At 33.7% G+C, this 26571-nt stretch overlaps 2 protein-coding genes across 2 annotated transcripts; both read left to right on the plus strand.

The window, feature by feature from the left end:
* The first annotated feature begins 1681 nt into the window (after nucleotides 1-1681).
* On the plus strand, nucleotides 1682-11811 carry LOC113722522 (small ribosomal subunit protein mS47-like). The gene is made up of 14 exons (XM_027245810.2): nucleotides 1682-1945; nucleotides 2191-2271; nucleotides 2419-2487; nucleotides 2601-2664; nucleotides 4082-4161; nucleotides 4938-5021; nucleotides 6862-6946; nucleotides 8486-8571; nucleotides 8660-8781; nucleotides 10126-10186; nucleotides 10692-10790; nucleotides 10887-10988; nucleotides 11071-11112; nucleotides 11235-11811. The coding sequence occupies exons 1-14, from the start codon at nucleotides 1817-1819 to the stop codon at nucleotides 11352-11354; spliced, it is 1224 nt and encodes a 407-aa protein (XP_027101611.2). The 5' UTR covers nucleotides 1682-1816; the 3' UTR covers nucleotides 11355-11811.
* Nucleotides 11812-22700: 10889 nt separating this feature from the next.
* LOC113722495 (viridiflorene synthase-like) lies at nucleotides 22701-26443 on the plus strand. Its single transcript, XM_072062177.1, has 7 exons — nucleotides 22701-22867; nucleotides 23118-23397; nucleotides 23545-23920; nucleotides 24743-24961; nucleotides 25085-25223; nucleotides 25626-25871; nucleotides 26085-26443. The coding sequence occupies exons 1-7, from the start codon at nucleotides 22748-22750 to the stop codon at nucleotides 26370-26372; spliced, it is 1668 nt and encodes a 555-aa protein (XP_071918278.1). The 5' UTR covers nucleotides 22701-22747; the 3' UTR covers nucleotides 26373-26443.
* Nucleotides 26444-26571: the final 128 nt, after the last annotated feature.

A 26571-nucleotide genomic window follows, 5' to 3' on the forward strand; every position in this document is an offset into this window, starting at 1 on the left:
ATGACCCATGCATGCTATCTGTGAATATTGAACCACAACTCCTACCAACATATGGAAGGATATCAAGAAGACCCAAGAAATAGAGGAGGAAATCTTGTGTTGAGCTATAGCAAACAAAAGAGAAAATGAAGAAAGTGAGAAGATTTAAACAAATCCGTAAGTACGCATACTGTGGTGAGAGAGAGGTCATAACTCAAGGACATGCAAACTTTGGTAGGAAACTAATGCGGTAGCAAGTAAGAGGAATATGAAACTAGTCAAGAGACTCAAACAAGCCAAGATGTAAGTCTTTCACAAAAAAAAAAAAAGAAAAAGAGATGAATTGATTGAAGTATAAAGTATAGGTGGCTTATCACAAATAGATCTTAATAGAGTGATCTAGAAGATATGTAAGTAAACTACTACTAAATTATTTCAATTCCATTAGATGTCTGTTTGCATTAATGCTTATAATTAATATATTATGTTTCAGGTTAGAAGTGTTGGTTCAAATGCAAAGAAAACTATAAGCAAATTAGCAAAAAATCTACAATTTGTTTAAGATTTATTCTCAATTCTTATTCTTACTAACATACTAATTGTGTGGATTAATTAGTATTACTAATGGCAACAAAAGAAATGAAAAGAAAGACAAATCATCAAAAAAAGGCCCGGAAACTACCCTTTGCCCCTGTTGCTAAACCAAACTTGTACAAAGTTTTTAGTATTCCAAATCCTCATATGACACATAGCAGATGACCAATTCTATTTGTAAGTGTACATTTTAAAATCAAAGATGTGCAAATCCATTTTAAATTTCAAATAACTCTTGACTAAGTATTAGTGGGGAACATGTTGTGGGACCTAATGAAAAAGAAAAAGTAAAATGAATGGCGATTTTTCTAGCAGGAAGAGTAATGCTGGATGCTACTATTTTTCTAGTGATGTTGTAGTTTTTGTTTAATGTGCACTTCCAAATTAATGAACTTTTGTGTATTGTAATGTTGAAACTAATACAACTGGAATTTTGGGCAAGAAAAACATGCCTTTTGAAGTTCGTAATGAATTCAGAGTTTTCATATTAATAAAAAAAGAGTTTTACATATCAGTATGTTATCACTTGATTTGATTCCAGCAAAATCAAAGAAAATTCATTGATTGTCCACTCTCACCCACAATTGGATAGGTTGGCAAAGATTACAGTTATATTGTAAAATAGATTGGAGATTAGTTTTGCACACGAGTTATAAATTGGAAATCAAAACTGCTTCTTGCAAAAATTTTTTTTCCCTCCGTGCAAATGTGCAGGTAAAACGTAGACTACTACAAAACTTCTCAGCCATCCCAACCCCCCAACCACTGGCCAATGGCTCAGTGGCCATCAGGGAGGGATTAAGTCCCTCCTTGGGCTGTTGGCAGCAGCGAAAAAAATCTAAAAATTGTGTCATAACATTCCCTTAGTCTAGTTGGGTCTATATACCCTGTAACCCCTATAACAGCCTCCTTAGGTTCCCTCTCCCCCTTAGAATAAGATAGAGTAGGTTATACACACGTATCATTGCGGACAAAAATAAAATAAAATCCCAAACCGCCCCCCCCCCCCCCCACAACACACACACACACACACACACACACACACAACAACGCAAAGGAAACAGAACCTGCCTTCGCTGCTGCGTGGTACTAGCAGAATAGTGAGGAAGAGCCCAAAGCAGGAGCCGCAACAAATTCTCAGTCTCCGTATCCTTCCCCAACCAACCCCCCCCCCCCCCCCCCCCCCCCCCCCCCCCCTCCCAAACAACAAAAAAAAGGGGAAAAAAGCACTTCTGATTAAAGAATGATGCAAAGGCTGAAACTTTTATCGCCATTGAAGCAGTCTTTACGAAGAAATGGCTCTTTGTTCAATCAAACCAGAACTGGTTTTGCCCTTCCCAGCTATACCCTTCTCGACTGTCATCAAGAGCAGGTCTGTTTCTCTCAAGTCTTTAAACTTTTTGGAACATGGGTTTGTTTGTGGCGTGATTTTTATCTCAATATAAGTGCAAATTTTCAAGAAATTGGCATTCTTGATTTATTGTACTTTGCATTTCTGCTGCCTGCCCGTTTTGTTTAAGTTCATGAAGTTTCAATTTTTTTTAAAAATTCCACTTTGTTGAGCATTTTTGAGGGCTATGGATGGATAAATGTTGAACTTGGATGTTTAATTGTCAGGTTTTGGTAGAAGGAAGAGCTAAGTCCAGAGCAGCTGTACTCAACAGGCCTTCTTCACTAAACGCTCTTACTACTGATATGGTCCGTAACTCTTTTATTTCATAATGTTTTTGTGCTTATATGTTAGTTAGGACATTTGAGGATTGTATATGTGGATTTTGTTCTTTTTTATCTTTACTATGTTATTAGACCCCAGTGCTAAACTTCCTGCACTGATTTTCATGGTAGGCTGCTAGGTTAAATAGATTGTACGAGTCTTGGGAAGAAAATACAGATATTGGATTTGTCATGATGAAGGTAATGGATACTACGGACCCCTTTTTTATCTTTGCTTCGTGGTATTTTGGAATCCAATTATTGGAAGATGAGTTGAAAGCTGGATATTGACGTAATCCTTGAACTTATTGAAGGGTAGTGGCAAGGCATTCTGTTCAGGTGCGGATATGGTGCTGCTTCATCAGTTGATTAATGAAGGTTGGTCACCATTTTGTTAATAGGCTTTCTGTGGATTTTTCCTGAATTTTTTGGAGTTTCTTAGGCCCTGTTTGATAACCCAATTCAGCACTTAAACTTAATGGGCTCATATCTTAAAATGTTCAGACGCATTTGATAACAAAAAATTGAACATCTGAATTAATTAAGTGGCACTGAATTTCCTAGGCAAAACTTGTTCCCAAAAATAAGTGATAAGTTATTTACTTATTACTGAATGTGATATACATCCAAATGTATTAGATTTAATACTTAACAATTCAATAAATTAATGGATTCAGATTTCAGATTTCAGTGTGCAGACTTCAATTTTATCAAACACACCCTTAGTCTTGGTAGTTGATGTTTTATGATAGACTTCATTGATTGATCATGGATGCTTAACTTTTGTTTCTTTGCTGGTTGCTTGGCATCGAGCTTAGGGAAGTCAATATAAATGATGCTCTCTTTCTGGTATTGCTGGTGCACAGCATAATGCCCTTTCTACTAGTATGGATGCATGGATGGAGATTTTTGCTGTTGATATTTAGGCGTGATGGGAAATTTTTAAGTGCTTGTCATTCATCACCTTTGTTACGTATGGTGCACCTTTGCATTTCACTGTTCATCAAAATATTGATACATGACCTTTTGCATTAGGATACATTTGTAGGGATATGTTGTGGTCTCACATGTTTGTATTTGGATTTAATGTCTTCAGGCATGCAGATTGTATTGTCTGTCACATTCCACTGACCATTTTGGTTTCATCAGTTTCTGAAATTCAGAATAGTAGTCGCAGATTCTGTGTGGTCATTTTGAAGAAGTTCTAGGATAGGCGCATTTGAGGAAAATAATTATATGACCAATATATATAGATTCCATTGGTTTGATAACATGTCAATCGCACTACTTTCTGGTAGGTCCTGAAGTTTGTGAAACATACCACCAGTCAGATTTCATTAATATGATTGATCTGATTTTGATTTCTGATGTAACTTGTTAGTTGGTGCTTTTCCTTCTTATGCCCTGTTGTGCTGTTACTTAGGATCTAACAATTAAGACTGCAAAACTAGAATCTAAAAATGTTTTTGTTGTGTGCTTTTGTAGTTGAAAAAGAACTGAATTGTTGGATGCTTGCAATGCTGTCTTTAAACTTCAGATAAAATGTCTTTTCATCTAAGTTCTGGATAAATTTTGAAAGAAAAGTTACACAAACACATTCACTGCTCAAAGTTGTACTCAGTTATCAGATATATTGACACCCCACCATCACAACTCTGGCATTGAAACTTTGTAATGATACACTTTTACTTGAGAAGTGTAAAACCTGTAAAATATGTCACTTTGTGTTGTGATTATACTTGGTTGTGATGTGCTCTGCAGCTAAAAAGATTTTCTTTACTATGAATATTTGCAGGAAAGCTTGAAGAATGTAAAACTTTCTTTCAGACTGTCTATAATTTCGTCTATCTCCTAGGAACGTATTTCAAGCCAAACGTGAGTATTCCATTCCTTCTGTTTTACATAGTTTGGTCTTTGTTTTCTTGGTTTGATAGGCCAAAATTATTTATGTCATCTAAAAGAAAAGGAGTTGCTGCCCATGTAAAAGATATTATTCATTTAAATGCCGCATTGCCTCTCAAAAAGGAGAAAAACTGCCAACAAGATAATCATCAGTTAACTCCTCATCAAAGAGCTAAGAGTGGATATTTTCTTGGTTTCTCTATTGTCTTTCCTTGAAAAATTAGAGATGATGGCTATCCTTTTTCTTTTTCCTTCTGTTAAATATGGGGACTAGAGAGTCATTCTGCCAATTTTTAAAATGCTACTGAAGATTGCATCCCTTTAATATTTTAGGCTTGTGTGTTAAGAATTTCTGCAATCTAAAACTATTTGCTCTAATGTGGCTACATATTTTCGAAGGTGCACAAGGGTGGTCATTGGTGTGGCTAATGAGGCTAAATTTTTCTTGTTTATATGAGCTGAGAGAGACAACATTTAGCTAAAATAAGATATGGTTAACGTTCAACTTCTGCGAATTACAAAAGAAAGCTCCTTTTGTGAGAAGATCACTGTCTGCAGTTCTTAGGTTAATCTATTACCTTAAGTTTCTGAGAATTTTTTTTTTTCCTTTTTGTGGATACAAGTCTCCCATCAAGGTGGTTGTTTGTCTCTCATTTGAACTTATCTGTCATGTTTACATGTGTTTATTCTTCTGAATATCTTTGTTTGGAGTTTGTGGTGGTATTGAGGAATTATATATACTTGTCCAGGTGGCTATTTTGGATGGCATCACAATGGGAAGCGGGGCAGGTATTTCGCTCCCTGGAATGTATCGCGTTGTGACTGATAAGACAGTATGAACAATTTCTTTAGCAAACCTACACATGATTTAAATACTGTTCTTAAAGTAATTCTGGTTAGTCATTTAGTAGGTATAGCCATTCTTCCCTTAAAGCATATCCCCATATATTCTGAGGATGCTTTGCCTCATATGAACATACAACAGTGTACAATGACTAAATACTCATAATATGTTGTGTAATATCTTAAGTTTAAGCTTTCTTTTTGGTTACTTAAATTGTGAAACAGTTGAAGTTTATATGGTTGACATTTAGAGACACTGTACCTACTTACATGTATAAATGCAACCTGACTACTAAATCTTTGTGAATGTATACATATTTTTGTCGCTTGATCAGAGCATTAGCAAGCTGTCCATTTGAGTAAAGGAAACTATGTATAAGCAGTTGTCTGGTTGTCTCCAGCTGCATTTTGTTGAATAAGCTTAATTATGACCTCATAGCATTTATGTAGCATAGTCATATGACCAATTTTGACCACCAAACACTGACGTGTACATGCAAGATGTTAACCTTTGTGAAAAGTTGCTACCCAGTACATTAGCAAGCAGAAAGAAAACATGTCTTTGAATGGCAATTTAGACATGTATAAGGGCTTAAAGGAAGAACAGGTGATGGTATAATGCTGTGGTTTATATCCTACCTGGTAGGCTTCTGATTAGACTCCAATGCATTTGGTTTTGCTATAGAATGTAGTGCATGTTAGACTCCAATACAATTGGTATAGTGCTGTGGTTTATATCCTACATGGTAGGCTTCTGATTAGAATCCAATGCAATTGGTTCTGTTATAGAATGTAGTGCATGTGGAAATTGGTAAAGGACAACTCACAAATTGGATGGATTGCTGCTTTTGAGCTATTACTTATATAAAATAACCAGTTAATAGTCACCTCTAGAATATTATGAACTTTTCCTGGATGTGTAATGCCATTAGCTTTGTCGTGATTTAGTACTTTTATAGTACCCTCAATGGTTGCGTGTGCTTTCCATATTAATAATCAATATAGAGCCCAATTGGTTACATCCTATCAAAAATTTAATCTGAAAGTGTGCCCCATATTATGAAATCAATGTCCTTGACTGCTTTATCCTTGTACCTCAGCCAGTGAGAATGCTACTTCTGGTCTGACTTGCATGTCTTTATCATGCTCTATTGGTCTAGTTTATCTTACCTTTGATGGGTAATAATCTTTTTGATAAGCCAAAGTGACATGTTTCTTTTTTGAGAAAACCTGATAATTGCTTCTATATGAAAAATACAAGGACATGTTTTTCTGTTTATGAGCTATGTTAGGCATCTTCAATCCGTAATTTTCTAATGATTTACCATGTCTCTTTTGGTGGCCTGAATAGTTGTTTTTACTTCATTTATGTGATGGATGGGTCATTAGGGGTTTTGTTCTCTAACAAGGTTAGTTAGTCATATTTCCCTGTGATTAAATATCTCTTTGATAACTATACAGTGAAAAAATCCATGTTGTACGGAAAGATTGTATCCTAAATTTACATTATCCTTGTTCCAAGTTGAGGATGAATTGTTCATCTATGTGAAGGATTGTCATTTACCTTTTTTTTTTTTGTTTTATATGAGATTTAGAGAAGGAAATGTGAGCTAAGAGGGAAAGCAACTTATCCAATTTTAGTTCCCCTTTCTGCGTCCTTATCATATGGATGGAATTGAGGCAACTATATCTATTTTCACTTTCTCTTCATTTTTGACCAATCAAACTGAATATAAAGTCATAGGATGCAAGAAAAGAAACTTTAGCTTGTAAGTTTGAAAAATTTCTCTTTTCTGAAATGATGCTAATTTTTAAAAGGATCAATTGCAGGTTTTTGCTACGCCGGAGGCTCAAATTGGTTTCCATCCTGGTGCAGGGGCTTCCTATTATCTTTCTCGTCTTCCTGGTTATTTAGGTAGCTAGAGGATTGCTCTTCATAATGTGTGAGAAATTTTCTATTAGCCTAAAATTAGTTGGACAGACCTTGTCTTGTTCTTCTACAATTGAGATTTGTTTGGGGAAAGAGGGGGACATGTTTGGGCTGGACATTTTTGAATTGCTGCAGAAGTGCAGTTCTAGATTGAGGATAACATAAAGTAATTTACTTTATCTGGGCAACTATTTTTCTGGCACTTGAGAATGTCTTTAAATGCAAGCATGCGGCATTTTTAAATTGATTTGCAAATGCTTACAGCTTTGCTCTTTGAAATGTTCAATATCGTAGGCTCAAGATTGAGAGAGGAAGACTGCATTGTAAAATCATAGTCAACCTATAAGCTTATTGCGTTGTGCCAAATTTTGGCGCACTGACAAATCAGGGTCAGCTCTATATTGTACAGGGTTTTAAAAGACGAAAGCCATTGATGGAAAAGGGTTTGAGAAGTTGTAAACTGACTATTTGACAATGTAATTCTTGGTATTGAGAGGCTTTGATGGAAGTCTGAAAGACAACAATTGGAAAGCGACAGAAAAGGGAAGGTCCAAAAGAAAGATGCCAAGTCCTAAAATAGTTATTTGACTGAGGAAGGTTGTTAGATTATGTCAGATTGTGAATTTGTCTTATCTCCTAATTACTTTCTTATATTTCATAGCAAAGAAAAAGAACAGTTGTGACCAATCCTCTGAGAGGGAAGCATCCTGGGACATGAAGTGTTTTCTTGAGAAATATTATTGCACAAGTAGACGATATTGAGGGATTTCTTTTATGAGGGCTTATATTATCAGGATTCTGTGCTGTGGTCATTGCCTACCGCAGCTGTCCTGCCTCTGTCCTGGATGAGTACCCAAGTCAAGGTTGATGGTCAGATTTTCTGCATCATATGCCTTGATGGATGAAAATAGACTGCTGGTGTAGTTGCTTCTTGTCTATATTTCTAGTACATTCTACAAATCCAGATAAGATATTAATAACTTTGCTCTGCCTTTACCATAAAGCAATTTTTTTGTAGCTCTGCCTTTACCAGAAAGCAATATATTTTTTTTTTGCTCTGACAGTGTGGTCTGAACTACTTAAGATCAATTTACACCTTGTTTTCTTTACCCACCGTTAAACTACTCAACTAAAATTCTCTTTTCCAAGGCCATTTTATGTTTCCACTCTTTTTGAGGTTGTTTTAAGTTCAAAACAACTTAGATTCCTCATGATTTAATATCTCTTTATTCAAAGTAATTGGATTCTTTTGGCATTGTGAACATATTTAGATCCTTGAGTTCTGAGATCCTTGTAATTTGTACTTGTGACTTTTATGAGTATTCGCCTGGGTATTGATGCTCCTCAGAGTAGAACAGTGGTGTAATGAATAGTTTGATGGATTTTCTTGTTTCCTTTGTAGATGTTCTGTTGCTAAATATCACAGGTTATGTCTGCTAGGTTATGGATGGAAATTTCAGCAACTAAGGTTTGATTTTTACATGCAAAGTTCTCAGAAAGTTTGAAGCATCTTTTGCTTTGCAGGAGAATATTTGGCTCTGACAGGAGCAAAACTTAATGGTGTAGAAATGATAGCCTGTGGCCTTGCTACGCACTATTCTCTGAAAGAAGTAATCTTTTGTAATTAAGTGTGGGGCTTGTTTGCTTAAGTATCATTTCACATCATAAATTGATGCTTATTTATACATTTCTCTTCAGAGGCTTCCTTTGATTGAAGAACGCCTTGGTAAATTGAATACGGATGATCATACTGTGGTTGAAAATTCTCTTGCTCAATATGGTGATCTTGTCTACCCAGATAGGGGAAGCGTTCTTCACAAGTAATCCATTTTTTTCCAGAAACCTTTTCTTTTGAATTTCTTTTTCATTTATTTTTTATTCTTTTGTGAAAGTCGGGAAACTAACGCATAGCTAACATGCAAAGACCATCAACCCATGAATAAGGACAGTGAACCAATGACTAAATGAAAATACTCTAGTCCATATATTGATTCTTGTTCAGTTCCCAATTCAATTTTCTTCCGTCAACTCTGCTACGGCTCACAGGGAACATTTCATATCGATACTGACCTTCTGCACATCTACAAAGCTAGACAATTAGTTTCTGGATTCTAGGTGAAAGCTTTTGTCATTTTGTCTTTCCTAATTAACCCTTTCAATTGGCCGCTGAGATTTTCAGATTTTGTTTGTCATTTTTCTTTATTACCATTTGGTTAAGGGAATAGGGGATGACATGAACAGAATGCTTGGGATTTGACATTGGGGTGAAGAGGTTCCAATATATCATCTTCAGAAGTCCCAGAAAAGCCTTGCTTTATATTTACTGTGAACTTTTTTTTTTTTTTGAAATTTGTTTCTCCCTTTAAACTACAAGCAGTACCTTAATTATTTTTCATTGTTAGTCAAATTCTGAAATGAAAGTGGTATGACTTGGTGGGTTTGGCCAAAAGCTATTTTGAGATGTTCTTTTTTGGTCTTGGCTTTCAGCTTATTGTATGCTGAAAATAGCTGACTTTGAAAGTAGCCGTTGAGTTGCTTTTGGAAAGGGCTACGAACTTTTCGAACCATTTAATGGAAAAGGAGGATTAGTTTTATCTGCCAATTGCTTTATAATCAGCTTAAAGCGAATGAGAACAATCCCAAGATTAGACTTGCTAGTAGCCAATGGACATTTATGAGCTTCTAGATGCCCATTTCCATCCTTGCGCTCTGTATCCTATATGTTAATGACCATGTTGTTGTTGAACTACTACATGCTGGAGGTCTTTCCTGTGCTTGCTCAATACAGTTTATCAGGAAATCTATATGAAACTATAAGTAGCTATCCTGGTAGACATGCATCCTCCAGTGGTGGTATTGGAGGCCCCCAGGGGCATAAATGAGAAACCTTGAAACTTGCAAAGTAGTGAGGTTGGTTTTATACATGATAACTGTGACCTTCCCAGGTTGTAATGGACCCACTAATTGGAACTTTTTTGCTTTTGATAAATAATTCTTTGATTCTAACTTACAGCTATATATCTTGACTTGAGAGGCTAAAAGCCCAGATTGTGATTATCATACAGAAAGTTTTGCTGAAAACGAGTTAAAATATTTGGCTTTTCAGTCATGATTTTTCTCTAATTTACCCTCTTGCTTTCTCTCTCTACCTCTCACTTTCTCAGGTTAGAAAGAATAGACAAATGTTTCAGCCTGGATACAGTTGAGGAAATTGTAGATGCTTTGGTAAGTTCAGCACTTATATGTTGGTATATGGATACAAAATATCTGTCAATTTATTGGCAGGTTGTGAGCAAGAAGAATTAAAAACGGGCAAAATCTCTGAAAGATTGCATTTGCATTTAGTAATGTTTGATTTAACTTTGGAAAAAAAAAATGGACAAATTGGTGCTAAGAATTAAGAGTATGCATGAGTTTCTGGTCAACCAGGGTGTAGAGTTTGCAATGGTAAGCAAGTAGATAGCAATTAGATAATTGTGCTAACCCAGTGGGATGCTAGGCTTCTTGTAGCTTATCTAATGGGTTGCTGCACTACACATTAGCACCATTTTTCTGTTTGGAAAATGCTTCAAACCTCCAATTGATGGAACTAACTTCAAGGAATACATGGGGAGCTAATATGGGTTTTGTTAGCACTAAGTAATGCATGTTATTTCTCTTAGTTTTGCTCATCTCAATGTTTTCTTGAGAGGTAAACTTGATCCATATTTTTTGGTCATGGTTTTACCAGGAGCAAGGGGCAGCAGAATCTTTTGATGATTGGTGCGGTACAACTCTTAAAAAAATAAAGGAAGCATCTCCATTGAGCCTTAAAATCACTTTGCAATCGGTAAGCTGTTAATGTTTGCACTCTCTCATGGATTGACTTGCTGACTTCTATGCAAGAATGAAAGTTGAAACCCTTTGTTTCTCTTGCAATATTTAGATTAGAGAAGGTAGGTTTCAACCTCTTGATCAGTGTCTGGCTCGTGAATACCGGATATCCTTGAATTTCATTTCTAAACAAGTCTCTAATGATCTCTGTGAGGTATGATTTACTCCCACATTGCTCTTATCCAATTCATTGAACGCAGTTTTGTATCAATATTAATTCTGAACATAACATGTAGGGTGTTCGTGCAAGATTGGTAGACAAGGACTTTGCTCCAAAGGTATCTATTAATCTTACCTATGATACTTTCTTCTAGCCAAAATTGTTCTTCATTCTGTATCTGTTTACCAAGTAACGGAAAAAAGAAGAACGAGGAGATTAATATTAACCTTGAACTTTCAGTGGGATCCACCACATTTGGAAGATGTCACCAAGGACATGGTTGACTCACATTTTTTGCCTTTGGATGAATTTGAATCTGAATTAAACTTGCCTACATCAGTACGAGAACCATATGCATAGTCTCTCCTGAAACATCGATGCAGCGGTGAAATTTTTGGGGTTTTTCACAGCTATTCTACCTGATCCAATGGCTGAAAACGCTTCCATCTAGGAGTTTTGAGTTGATGGGTACCAACATCATCAGCTTCTCATTGTCAGGTGTTGCCTTCGTGGGTTTGGGATACTAAGGTGTCCTGGCAATTTTTGGTTGGTTAAAAGCGAAAAACCAACATTCTCCTACTGTGTCTTTACTGGTGACTCCTCCTTGAGTAGCATGAGTAGATTTTATTCATCAGCATTGTCTTTTCAGAATAGCATGAGATGTATCATCTATATGTGTGTGCTCATTTAGTTTGGGATACATCTTAACATAGTTTTGCAAGCTGCGTCTCAATTGGTATGGTCTGTTAGATTATTGCATGTTCAGTTTCTTCTTTTGGTTCAATTTAGGTATCATACAACAGACATTTGCTCTAAATTGTCTTCATCCATAAATATACCTTGTAGTTACTATGCTGCAGGCTGGTAGTTGCAAATGCAATAGGAAAAATGCTGCATTTTGCATATGGAAATGTTCTTTGAAAGCTTGCATTTTGAGGGTTGTGCTATCATTTAAAGCATGGTTTTGTAAAAACCCCTACAATGCTAAGCTGAAATCATCATTCAGAATCTCAATCCAAAGAAATATTACAACAGGAAATTAAATTCCACAAGAATCAACTGCATTTAAGCTGTACTTTTTTTCCTCACTGAAATTGGATTTGATTGGTAATAGGATATTTGGAATTGTGATCTAAAATATGGGGATTCTGTTTTTGGACAAAATGTTTAACCTATATGTAATCTATAATAAAAAGAACATGTGAACTTTGTTTTGATTGTAAATATTGTTGACAATGGAGGATTTGCAAACAGTTTCTAAACACTGGCACATAGATATCTCACTAAGAGCTAACAAAGATTGTTGGGTCACTAGACGATTGACATTTTAAACTTCAATTCAAATCGAGCATAAAAAAGACAGATTTTTTTTTGTTTGAAAATTATTGGCAAGAACTGCCTCAAGAAAAAAAAAAGGAAAAAAAGTGAAAAAACTAGACTTGTTTAAACAAAACCAAGCCCAGCTGCCCGCTCAAGCTGCCCAGTATTTGTGGGTCATGCGTTATAGAATTGTGTGCTCTAGAACACGATATAATCTTTGAGCGTGTTAGGCGTAAGATTGGGTACCAAGTGGGAAGTGATAGTTTTGACAGCCAATCCAGTCCATTACGAACGAAAATTGGACACAGCCGCTGAAAGTGTCATTATTCGGCCCCGTCAAATTTTCAGTATCCGGCTCTATTAGACCTGCAAAGAAATTATCTGCTTACAGCCCATTAGACCTGCAAACGAATCAAGTTACTAATGAGCGCCCGTGAGTCGATTCGGTCAAAATTTGACTCAAAATCAAGTACAAAGAAACACTTTTCTTTAGCTCGCTAATCACTCGATTGTATGTATGTCTGTGTGTGTATAATTTTTTATTTTATTATTTTTAAAGTAAAATTTACTATTTTAGTCATTTTTTAAAAAATAAAATAATTATTTTTTTAATTTCTTTTTAAATTCAAGTAAGCTCAAGCTCAAGTTTGACTCGGCTCGAATTTGAGATCAAAATTGAATTCAAACTTTACATTAAAAGGTCATTGAGTGTAAATTTGAATTCGAGTTTAATAAAATTGAGTCGAGATTCAATTCGATTTGACTCGACTCGTTTGCATCTCTAGCCCCATAAGCCAAAAAGAATAATTGCTGAAACTTGAGGTCAGGAACAGACGTTTGTAAGGCAACCACAAGCGGAAATGGGCCCCTCCAACTGGCTTCTTTTCAATTAAGTTCGAATGATGATGTAATTTATTGCATTTGGTGTAATTGTGAATTGTATTTTAATTTAGTTACATAAGTTGACAAATTTCATGATTACACCAAAATTATACGAATTTACACAAAATGTTTATAAGAATTACATCGACTGGATAGCAATTGACAAAATTCAACAGGAGAGGCTCTGGATTCGATCCACCATGGGGTACCCACAAGGCTACATCAGCTATTCTCCCTCAACAAATAGAAAAATGAAGAGCATAATAAAATAGAAAAGAAGAATAAAATGACGAGTTGCAAGCTAGTAAATTGCCTAGCATAGGGTGATAGGCTGCAAACAGATTAAACTTTAACAGAACTAATATGACTTGAATTCATCATTTATTTTATTTTTTTGGGCAAACCTGGTATGTGTACAATGCATGCCAACCCTTTTATCTTATTTTTAAATAGATAAACGAGAGGGACATAAATTTTACCTCCAGAAGATAATACAAAAACAATAGATTAGTGACGCAAACAAAGAGTATTACTCATTTAGTAACTCGAACTTAGCAGAGAAAACATATTGACCTTGTAGATATATAAATGATTAATCTTTTATATATTGACAGTATATACACCATTACTATTTGATTCATGACAATTCATTTGAATTTAAAATTAAAATCCAAATTTTGCTCGTGTATTATGCATCCAACCATGATAGTGTCTGCATTATCAGTATACATAAGATTTACTCATAGTCATTGCCATTTGCGAATGAATTAGCCTCACGGAAATAGTTGTATTAACCTACTAAGTAATATGCCGCACCAGAGCCTTAGCTCTCCCAAGCACAACTCCGTCAATTGGAGTGAGCATTAGACATCAACAATGAGAAAAATACTCGAGAATTTACCTCTATATCTACGTGCACAATTGCACAAGCAATGCATAATTGTAGCTTAAAGCACAACTATTTACACTCAGCTACTAAAATATCACATGTCCAAATTCCTTGTAGAACGCAAGGATCATATGTCCAGAGACACCATGAAGTAAAGCCGAAGCCTTATAGATCCATCACACTTGCTTCAGTGTTTAGGTTGTAACAGTCCAAAGTTGGCTTTTGCTAACAAACCACATTTACCATTAATCCTGGAGCCGGTTGAAGACAAAAGAACCTATAGCAACATAAGATTTCTCATGACTCACCATTTGGAAGGATGGGAGGTTGGTGCGGTGCAGTTGCAGCATGCAGTGAGTGGTCTAGATCAGTCCAATTATAGAGGTATTCGATCCCGGCCATTTGGGAAGGCCCTAACAAACAAACAATTCCAAGCAGTGATATGAAATTGTCTGTGTAGAAAAAAGAAGAAACTCGATTAGTTTCTTGTTCAGAATCCTGGAAATGAGTCTCATTGTGGCTACACCAATGAAACCACAAAATCTTCTGAGGAAGAAGGCACCGAATGTGGTTCTGCCAAGCTTCTCAAGCCAAATGTTGACTTAGGGTTCCGTCGTGCTCAAGTTTTAGTGACATATTTTGGTCTAAATCAAAGTTCAAAAGTTTACAAGCTGGTCTGTTTAATAATATTGTTAGATTTCTGAATCCAGAAATCTACATGTTGCCCAGCTATATGAATGATGTACAGATTTGTAAGAGTAATTTGCATTAGTCAAATTAGTAAATTGGGTTTTCAGTTACGAAATTTAGGCACAATAATTCTTCGAATACCTAAAATAACAAAGTTAAATTCTAGGCTAAATCCAAATTGAATCTGACCAATTTCTTTGGATTGGATTACTTGGAAAAAGCCTTTCTTATTATTCACGAAATACATGTTCTAACCATTTTTTTTATCTCACATATATCATATTTAAAAAAATACTACACTAAATAATACTAATTTTTTCCTCAAATAGCCATGAATCCAAATGCAATTAGTTCGAGTTGTAAAAGTTGTGCTCAGAGTATCATACTAGCGTTCAAACTCAGCCTTTACAAACAATAATATCTAACACAATTTCCATTAGATCGTAACATCATCGTGGCATACATAAATCGTCATTTGATAGTAAATCCTGTGCTTGTATTGACAAGTCTAAGAAATTTAATTATAAATCAAGCTGCTTTGTGCTAAACTTTGACCTTTTTCTGTAAATATGGTCTCTTTTCATTCAGAGGATAGTATTTATTGGAAATCGGAAATTTACAAATGTAGAAACTCTGTTATACAAAATCTCATAAGATATCCGGTCACTACCGTACGAGTCTATGTGTCACAAACCCTCTTAAAAATAGGGAAAAATCACGAAAAGTCCACCCTAAAGTTTATGGTATTTTGTACTTTAACCCTAATATTATCTTTTTGCCACTTTAGCCCCTCTGTTAGTCCATATAGAGGCAACAAAATGTTGTACAAAATGTAGAAACTCTGTTATACAAAATGTTGTACGATAAATTAATGTCTTTTTTTAATTTTTAGATGAAAACAAATTTTTTTTTCTAGAATAGTCAGGTATATGATTTTCTCCTTTTTCTTTGCAAAATACATTAGCAAAAGTGGATTTTTTTCCCTCCAAGAAGGCTATTTTTGGGGGAAAAAAATCACTCAACCCAAACTCGTAGGTAGTTTTGTCTATCCATTATTTTACTAAGGATAGCATTGTCCTTTGCCTGTTAACCATTACCACAATTATTACTTGAATGCTTTGACTACCAATCAAGAGGATAAAGTGTCAAAAAAATAATGTTAGGGGGTAAAGTATGAAACACTGTATACCTAAAATATCTCCATAATTACGGATTTTTTAGATAAAGAAAAATATCTCGCTAATCTCATGTGATAAGGAAAAAAAATATTAGTGCAAAACTAAACTATGAAAATATTATTAAAGGTCTACAGATGGGTTTGTTTGGATTGGAGATTATTTGGAATTTTTTTTTAAATAATAGCACTTTTTGCAATTTAATATTTGTGAGATTAAAAGGTCGTTGAAAAAATAAAAACATGATTCAAAAACATGCTTAGATGCAATAAAATAATTTTTTAGAAAAAAATTAGCAATCCAGATAAATTTTAAGAGCATCTAAGCATGGTATATTAAAAGAAAAATTCTAAAAACTTTGAACTCCAAAGCAATCATGTTTCTCTTTTTCTAGTATTACCAATAGAAAAAAGTATACTTCCATATAAAAAAACATCGAGCTACTAAAAGAAAAGTTTAACCGTGCGCACATTCCTAAAGAAAAACTGATAATATCCTGGTCATTTTTAAACTTTTAAAAATATTTTTACACTTTAATTATTAATAACAATTTTGTTCCAACATTAAGTTAAATTAACAAGATATTCTCATTAACCTAAAAAAAAGTGCAATTATGGAATGAATTTAACTGGGACCATATATATATAAATATTAATAATTATTATTATGTTAGGAATATTGATTTTTTAGATATTATTTGTCCAAGGTGTTATCAAAATATTAGAAATCACTAACGATTTTAGTAACAACCAAACAAATTGATAAAAAAATGATGTTAGGGGATAAAGCGCAAAACAAGCTATACTGCAAGGAGATTTACTATAGTTAACTTTTAGGGTATAAATATCATTTTGACATCACCATTATACAACGTTAGAGTTGACTAATGGTTTAGGAAATAAAGTAAGGATAAAAAATGTTAGGGCACAAGGTGAAAATATGGCCATATCTTAGGGGGAATTTTTGTGATTAACAAAAAAAAAAAATGCTTTGCACATGCAAGTCCTCGTCCCATACCAAGGTTTTAATTTTTAAATGATCTTGTTACACCTATCCAAGAATTGAATATGTTTGGATAGGAAATTATTTGAAATAATATTTAAAGCAAAACACTATAACACTTTTTGTGATATGAAGTATGTGAGATAAAAAAAATAGTTGAAAAATGTATTTATTATGCAATCAATTTTTTTTTCAAATAAAATCATATCCAAAGAAACCCAAAAAAGAGCAACATAGCAATGACTTTGTTTTAAAAAAAAAAAGCTTTTTTTTTTTACAAAAGTTTTTAGCACTTTTTTAAACTTTATTTTTATTGTACACACTCTTTCCAATAGATAGTTACAAAATATCTTTTCAAGAACTGTTTCAGAACATGCAAACGAACAAAGCTCCACAATAATCGTACGAGCATTTACTGGTGAATCAATGAGATTGAACTCCACTTGATTGGAATTTTCTTATAGAAGAATGATATTTAGTTACTACAAAAAAGTTTCTTGTATACTATACATGCTTATGCATGCTTGTTATCTGGTCTAAAACACATTCAATAGTTATGTAGCAAAAAAAAAAGTGTGTTAATATTTTATTTATGATTCTTCAAGTAGGTTCTATGACAATTTTTTGTTTGGTTATATGTAAACATTAATCTAACAACATTTCGGGAAACAGGTTGTACAAGTATTATTCAATCAAAAACCAAATGATTTATTAATTAAAGGACATTATTGTGTGGGAGGGCAGAGTAAGGACCCATCGACATCAATCCTTGTGCTATGTATGTTTGTTTGGCAACATTACTTTTTTAACATATGTATGTGAATTAAAAAAAAAAAACTGTAGTTTGTGGTTTTTGATTTCTTCAATCCCTTTAGTCTAATTTGACAAGAAGTTCTTAAACTAGATTTCTTCACATTCTTAAATTTTGTTTGTTTCTCGACCATCAAGAAATTTGTATTATTAATGGCACTGCTTCTCATAGACCTTGTAGATGAACTTGACCTCTATAATTGAATTAGTGGATGAAATTAAGCTAGTCTATGGTAAATTAAAAACTCATGCATTTTGAAAGAAAATTAAACATCTTCCCCACTAGATTGTGTGAATCTAAGAGGTTGTTTAGATTGCAACATTTTAAGAATTTTAGAAAAAAAAATCACTATAACAATTTTTAGGATATAATGTATGTGAGCCAAAAAATAATTTAAAAATGTATAAAAAATAATCACGAAAAATGTAAAATTTTTATTCAGGAAACAGCAATTCAAACAGGGGAGGGGATAATTTTATTTCTTTTTGTTTCATCTATGAATGATTTCACATGTTGTCATTCAACATACGACAAGCAATGGCTGCTTGGAATGTCCATCAAATACTGGAAATATTGGACGTTAGGGAACATTATCTAGGAAGGAACGATTATCAAGACAAGACAAGTTACCCAGGCTGATTATCTCTGTTTAGTGCCATGATTTTTGGTTGAGGTTAATAGTTTGATAGAAGATATTTTAAAAATTTGTACTATTATTCACAGTCACACTTTTTTTTGATATGACGAGATGAAATAAAGACAGTAAAGAAAAATAAAGCATGGCTATAATACAGGTTTAATGAATATTAAATAATTTTTATCACTTAAAAAAAGAATATTGTTTCCAAATAATTTGCTTTTTGAATACAGGCTATAGTTCTTTTGTCGTTTTGAAGCTAATTTTACTTAACAACTTTCCAAATTGCTTTCCCCTGTCTTTGCCTAGATTTTAATCTTACTCATCATAACTATATATATACATATATGTATGAAATATTGAATAGGAACCCACGTTTACCAAAAAAAAAAAGAAAAGAAAGAAAACCACTGAATTTTCCCTTTTTATGTTTTGAGGGAGCAGGAACAGCCGTCCCTGAATAATATAATACTTTTTGAACGTTTTATAACTCTATGTAAACTTCTTGTACATCCTTGCAGCAGAGGTGTGATATTTTGTTATTATTCATATGGGTTCCATATGTGATAATTGTGTCTCTGTTGTTAAGTTTTACAAGTAATTTATGTGGAGTAACGTCTTGTTCAAAAAATGTTACATCATTTAGAACAATTATTACTCACAAGTCACAACTGTCGTTTGTGCCTTGGTCCTTAGTTTTGAGTTGTCCACCAAATTAACCTGTTAGTTCTGTTCCCTAATCAACATAACCTGACAAAAACACTTAAAGCTTTCATCTGACCGAATCTGTCCTTTTTATTGTTGCAATCAAAACAATCATGGAGTTTTGTGTTGATATTTCTTTTTGAGCAAATCGTAATTTTTATTGATCAATCATGGAGCAGTATAGAGAAATTGTGTGATTATTTCAGTCCTTCATGTTTACAATGACATTTAGTCCGTAATTTATAACTTTCACAATTATATTATGATCTTGCCTCTCTCTCTCTCTCTCTCTCAAGAGCAAACTGTAACTTTCCACCGATTGAGGGGAAAATGTTGGTCCAAGAGAAGAAACTCAGCTACAAAAAGCTATACTATTTACATAGTACAAACAAATTCAGCAATCAAAACATGTAATCGACAGGCGCCATTGCAATGCTTGCTGCCGACTCTCATGGGTCTTCGGTATGTTGCCCCACGCTAGGACAATATTCCTTACATCATGAAGAAATAGTCTCCATAATACCAATAGCCAATACTGAGTCAAACTTGAAAATCACCGCATATTTCTTGGGGATAATTTACTTGACTCCCTTGAGATTTATATAATTACAAAGATCTCCCTTGATGTAATTAAAAGACAACAATACCCTTCATTAATTGTTAACTCATTTAAAAACTTTATCAAATATTAAACCTCTCTGATCTATTATAAACTAATAATTCAAGCTACAGTCATTCCCATTTAACTATCTATTCTCTTCCTTCTACATCTATTTTTCTTTCAAACTCATTTATTTATTATTATCAACCAAATATTTACTGTCGCTACTAATAAAATCACCATACACACCAAACCACCAATACTTACATATTTTGGTATCTATTCCCAATTCTCGATTTTTCATTATTATTAAATAGTTTCATTGCGCCCATTTTTGTTTCCAATTTTTGATAGGCATTAGCAAATTGAAATTGTCAAATGACAAATTGAGTGTTAATTTCATTATCAAACTAGATGGTGATGAAGTTAGTGACAGTGATAAAAAATAAAAATTAAAGATAGGAAGTGGAATAGGAACTAAATATATATAGGTTATATTGTTATGGTTGTTATGAAAAAAAAGTGTTATTGGTATGTATTTATAAATGCATCGTGTTTCTATTTTTGGTTTACAATTATTGATGTTATTCCTATAGAGAGAATTTGATTGATTTTGAATGTTGTGCCAATGGAGGATATTAGATATTGATATTAGTAGTAATGGTTAGATTATTTTGTATTAAAAAGGTGGCAGTCATCAAATTAAAATTAGGGATATTGATAAATATTGCTGTGTATTAAGTAAAATTTGATATTGATATGAGATTGTAGGTAAACTTTTAGATATTTGGTATAGTATTTATAGTTGATACAATGGTCTGCATCAGAAATTTTTAGATAAATGAGAAACATTAAAACAAAGATATGTATTTATTTAATGGTAATTTGGATGTTAATGGATAGATAATAGTGATAGCAAGTAAAGATAAATGAAATAGAGACTATAAACTATTTTTTTCCTTTACATTTTTGTTGTGAATTATAACTTAAGGGCATTATAGGAATTTTGAGAAAAAATATAGTCTTTTGGGTCTAGAATGTTACTTAAATAGTGAAAATAGGGAAGATAAGTGTAATTTTTAGAACTTGAGGGGAGCTTTTTGCAATGGTCAAAAACCTCAGGGGAGGTATGTGAAATTAACCCTATTTTTTGCTTTCGATATCTGATAGACCACAAAAGCAAACACTAGCCTCTGCATTTCTTGCTTTTCCAAGTAATCCTCTATTTATGGAGCTGTGTTTATGGATGATAAATCATCAGGGGTTGGTGTTATTATCCGAGATGATAAAGGAAGTTTTATTGCTTGCCTCTCCAAGAAAATTCCTGGGATATTGGAACCAGAAGTGGTTGAATCATATGCGGCCAAACATGCTACTCAATTACTAAAATCTTTGGGTTTCAATAAGATTGTTTTGGAAGGAGATTCACAAAAAGTCATCAAAATGCTGGACCGTTTGGAATCTGACGATTCATCATGTGGCTTGTTGATTGATGATACCATTGTCTTATATCAAGATTTCATGTGCTGTGAAGTTTCATGGATTTCTAGGTCGTTTAATGTTTCTGCTCATAACCTTGCTAAGTATGCTATTAATTTTTCAGATTCTTGTATATGGAGAAACTCTCCTTCATCTTTTATTTGTTCTGCACTTGTTGCAGATTCGATCTCATGATTAATAAAATTATTCTATTTTATTGTCAAAAAAAAAGTAATCCTCTATTTAAATAAATTTCATTTCTTTTGTTTATCAATTAATAGTGTGTTTTTTTTGGTAAATCAAGTGGACCTTTTTTTTTGGGTGCAAAACCTTAAAGTTTGATTAGATGTCAATGTACCTATATCCTTTTCTCATTCTTAAAGTTTAATTTTTTTTTCACAATATCATTCTTAATGTTATTATTAAGATGGAGTTTTATAATATTTTTGTGGGGGCGCCCAAAAGAAGGAAAGATTAGCAAAAACATAAAAAATAAAATAGAAAAAGAACGATTGATCATCAAGATTTTATCAACTAAGCTACTTATCACAACTGTAGAGTTTTTTTTTCCTTTTTTCCCTTGGTACACGTGTCAATCTTAGCTCTTATTAAACCAAAAAAAAAAAAAATTTACCCCAAACGATCCTGCAAAATGCTTCAGTAAATAAACATTTATTCACCAACAAAGACTAAAAACTAATCAACTAATCAATGGCCAATTTCAAGATTCTCTTTAAGTTACAAATTTTAATATCCTAAACACTAAGAATATCCTAGCTTCCCAGTAATGATACACTAATAGCTAAAGTCCACTTGCAAAAGTTGCCCCTCAAAGTTTAGTACATTGCTTAATCTACATTTAGTACATTGTGCCCCTCAAAGTTTATACATCTTGATCAGTCAGCTACATATACTAACATGCCAATTCCATGCAAGATTTAAAAAATAAATAAACAAAACTGTTATTAAGGGAACAAATTAAGTCTAATTGACATATAGTTCAATAGACTCAATGCACTGTGTATCTATAACTTGATAAGGGAAATTAAGGTGAAAAGCATCCGTTTAGATAGTATAATTTGGAAAAAAAATTGCAAATGTTATCTTACTTGCATTATAAACGTAATTTTCAACCATTCTTTTTTTTTTTTTTACATACATTGCATTACAAAAAGTGTTACAGTATCATTTCAAATATATTTTTTTCAAATAAACTCATATCCAAACACACATATACCAGAAGAGCAGAAGTGACAGCTTGTGAAAGGATGGCAAACAAGGCTTTGTTATTTCCCATTATACAGTTTTTTAAAATTGATTTTCCCCGACATTTTTCATGAATCATTGCAGGTACTTTTGGACGTTAACTGCAGGCTTTTCAGACCAAATTTCGAGCAAGAAAGGTATTCCATGCTATCCTGTGACGGGAATCTTTGAGCCTCAGCTACTAGGGTATTTTGGCTCTATAAATACGTACTCATTTTTCTGGCTGATCATCAAGTTAGTCATCGTTAGCAACATATACTTGAACAAATTCATTTCTTCCCTAGTTCCCCAACAACATGGCCTCGAGTGAAACTGCTCATCACTTGTGCAATGAGCATGAGATTGCCAGACCATTAGCCTACTTCCCTGAAAATATTTGGTCTGATCGCATTGCTTCATTTACTCTTGATAAGCAGGTTATATTTCCTTTTCATTACCATGCGTTTGTGGACAAGTTGTAGCTTTTACTAGACTTCCGAATAAATACAGATCCTCACACATTGTTTCTTGGGGAATGGATATATTAAGATTTCTAGATTATGGATTATATATATATAAATATATATATATATTTCGCGTTTATTTTTAAGAATTCTGCTCTCAAACTGAAAATGTCAATGTAACTTTAACAACCTCATTGAAGAAAGATTTTTGTGATGTTTTCAGGAGCATGACAAGTATGCCAAAGAGATTGAACTGCTAAGGGAAGAAGTGAGAAGAATGCTTTTGTCTACTGAAAATAATGTGATGGATTTTGAACTACTAGATTTGATTGACAAAGTAGAACGACTTGGAATCTCGTATCATTTTGACAACGAGATTGAAGAGCAACTTCAGAAAATATTCGATGAATGTGCCAACTTTGAGAAGTATCAAAATTTTGATTTATCCACCGCAGCGCTTCAATTTAGACTATTAAGGCAACATGGTTTCAATATCTCATGTGGTACTTGAGTTACTGTTTATACTGCATTTAGGAAACTCCAAGTTCCATCACTTCAAAAAAGGGGTTTTCACTCTCAAAATATTTTTTTTTCTCCCCTACAGGAGAGATGGTTTACTGAAGAATTATTTGTGAAATTTTTTTTAACAGGTGTATTTCAGGAATTTGTGGATGTTGATGGCAAATTTAAGGACTCCCTCGGCAAGGACAAAAGGGGTCTCCTAAACCTATATGAAGCTGCTCATGTGAGGACATATGGAGATAGTATTCTAGAAGAAGCCCTTACCTTCGCAACCACTCATCTAAAAACATGTGGAGCACAACTTGTTGATTCTACTCTTGCAAAACAAGTGGAACATGCCCTAAAGCAGCCATTACATAAAGGCATCCCTAGACTTGAGATTCGTCACTACATTTCCATCTATGAGGAAGACGAATCAAATAACAAATTGCTACTAAGGCTTGCCAAAATGGATTACCATTGGTCGCAAATGCTGCATAAACAAGAACTCTGTGAGATATTAAGGTACTTCATAAACTAGTCAGAGCAATTTTGCTTTAACAGGATTGCAAAATAATCTAATAATATTTCAGGAAAGAGAACGATTTTTCTGGTTAAGTGCTAGCTGCTAATAATAAATTCTAAAGTATCAATAATTCCATTCCATAATTGAATGTCGCAGTACTGTGGCCTTATTGTCAGCACTTGTTTCTCAAGCTTCAATAATTCTAAAGTATCAAATTTCTAAAACTTTTTTGCTTGCCACTCAAATAATTTAAACCGTCCTTTTGGGTCCATGTCGGCCAAAATGATTTCTCACATCCAAATTTCTCAATATAGATGATACTAATCAAATCATTTGGAAAGTGTTTGGAAACTTTAGAATTACTATTAAATCTAGGGTCTCTCTAAATTGTTAAGATATATTTCAGGTATCATCATATTTTTTTAAATTTAATATTAATTAGAAAAATAAATAAATGCAAATGAGGGCAGGTAAGATTAAATCGGAAAAGTTTATAAATGTAAAAGAAGGTAATAATTAATAGGTGTATTTTAAGTGTGTTAATGAATGTTTAATAGTCACCTTTTAGAAAAATCGTTAAATCTATTGAAGCAACTTCGACTTTAAGATACAACTATAAAAAATGCCTGAGTACTTTCTTTGTTGGTAGAGAGCTAGAAAACATCACCGTCAATAGCACAGATTTACTAGCTGGAAACAATTGAGAGTCAATTTACTTTGTTGCAGGTCAACCTATTTGATGTTCATGAAATACTGTTCTGTAAAAGACCGATGGTGAAAAATGATTCTTGAACTTAAATTAATTTTTTTCCATATTACAGGTGGGGAAAGGAATTGAACATTGTATCAAAAGCTTCTTATTCAAGAGAAAGATATGTGGAATGCTACTTTTGGGCTCTCGGGACATTTTGTGAACCACAGTACTCTCTTGCTCGAATATTTTTTTCGAAAATCGTACTCTGGATTTCACTGATAGATGATATCTACGATGCCTATGGCACTGTTGATGAACTGAAAATCTTCACAGATGCAGCGGAAAGGTATATATTATCACATTACACATGAAAGTTGAGAAAGTAAGCGTCCAAGTGTTAATGCTTCATTAACTAGCTGAAAATCACTTGTTAATTTGCATCATTATATAATATACCGTTTGCTTCCAGGTGGGATGGCAGTGAAACTGATCAACTCCCGGAGTACATGAAAACTTCCTTTATGGCACTTCTCAAATTCAATGAGAAGCTTGGTGAAGATTCAGCCTTAAAACAGAAAACCAATGCATTCAATCTATACGTGGAAGAAGTATGTCATGACATTGCCAGTTTAATGGACTGTGTTAATCATCTTTCATTTGCAGCTTAACTATTTTTTCGAACTGCCTTGTTACCAATTGTAGAAGCAACTACATATGTTATTAAATGGAATGTTGTGCCTAAATCAGTTTGTCAAAATTTTTCCAAGATGCCTATTTATACTTCTTTCATCTTTTTTTTTTTAAAAAGAAGACTTCTTTTAGGTTAAGTGCATTTAAGAGTTTTGTGCATTTTGTGGTTGACGAAGCAATCCTAGACTAAGATGATCGAAATCTTCTAAGTACTAAAATTCTAAAACCACCGAAATTTCCTTATATTTGTAGTAATTAAAATGCCTAGTGCCTTGATCAAATAGTGCTAATATTCTTTTAAATTAATTTGTTTTAACTAGTGGAAAAATTACATGAGGACAAGCCTCACACAGTCGAAGTGGTTTCTTACAAGAGAATTGCCATCTTTTGCTGAGTACTTGAAGATTGGTATGGTCACAAGCACATACTATCTATTACCAGCAGCAGGCTTCTTGGTAATGGAGAGTGCAACAGATGATGCTGTCAAGTGGTTGTTGAGTAATCCTAAACTAATTCAGGGTATCACGAAACACGGGCGAATGATCAATGATGTCGGCACTCATGAGGTTTGAATTTCGTAACAGTTAAATTAGCCAGCTCAAACAATGTCCTAAAACAACCGCACACGCACAAACCTGGATTCTCATGTTGTCATACGTACATATACTGGTCCGAATTTTTCTTTTTTTTTTAAATCAAAATTAACCTTTTACATTTCGTGAGTAGTAATTCATTTATCAAAAGTTTACTAATTCAATTTAATCTCTTGACATTTCAAGTTTGAGAAATTAAGGGGTGCCACAGCAATTGAAATTTACATGAAAGATTACAATGTATCGGAGGAAGAGGCGATGAAGAAGTTTGAAGACATGGCTGATGATGCTTGGAAGGACATGAATGCTGAATTCTCGAGGCCTACCGCCGTACCAAGAGATGTTCTTCTGATGGCTCTGAATCTAGCTAGGATTTGCGAAGTTATTTACAAGAACCGTGGAGATGGATACACCAAACCCCGTGAGCTTGAAGCCCATATAATCGCAATGCTAATAGATTCGCTGTCTGTTTGAGTTCGGAAAATGACATGATTCTGTGTTTGTTTGACTGGCGATTAAGAAGAGTGCTTATCCTTTGTTTGTTATGTCACCCTTCCCTTCTGGCTCCATGGTGTGTTTTTTTGACTTTTTGCTTTCTGTTTTCGTCATTCCTTTGAGCAGAACGGTGCATGTATCTATAATCCTATTATAGTATTATTGGTGTGAAATACAA

The sequence above is a fragment of the Coffea arabica genome, chromosome 8e (assembly GCF_036785885.1).
Source record: "Coffea arabica cultivar ET-39 chromosome 8e, Coffea Arabica ET-39 HiFi, whole genome shotgun sequence".
Classification (NCBI taxonomy): Eukaryota; Viridiplantae; Streptophyta; class Magnoliopsida; order Gentianales; family Rubiaceae; genus Coffea; species Coffea arabica.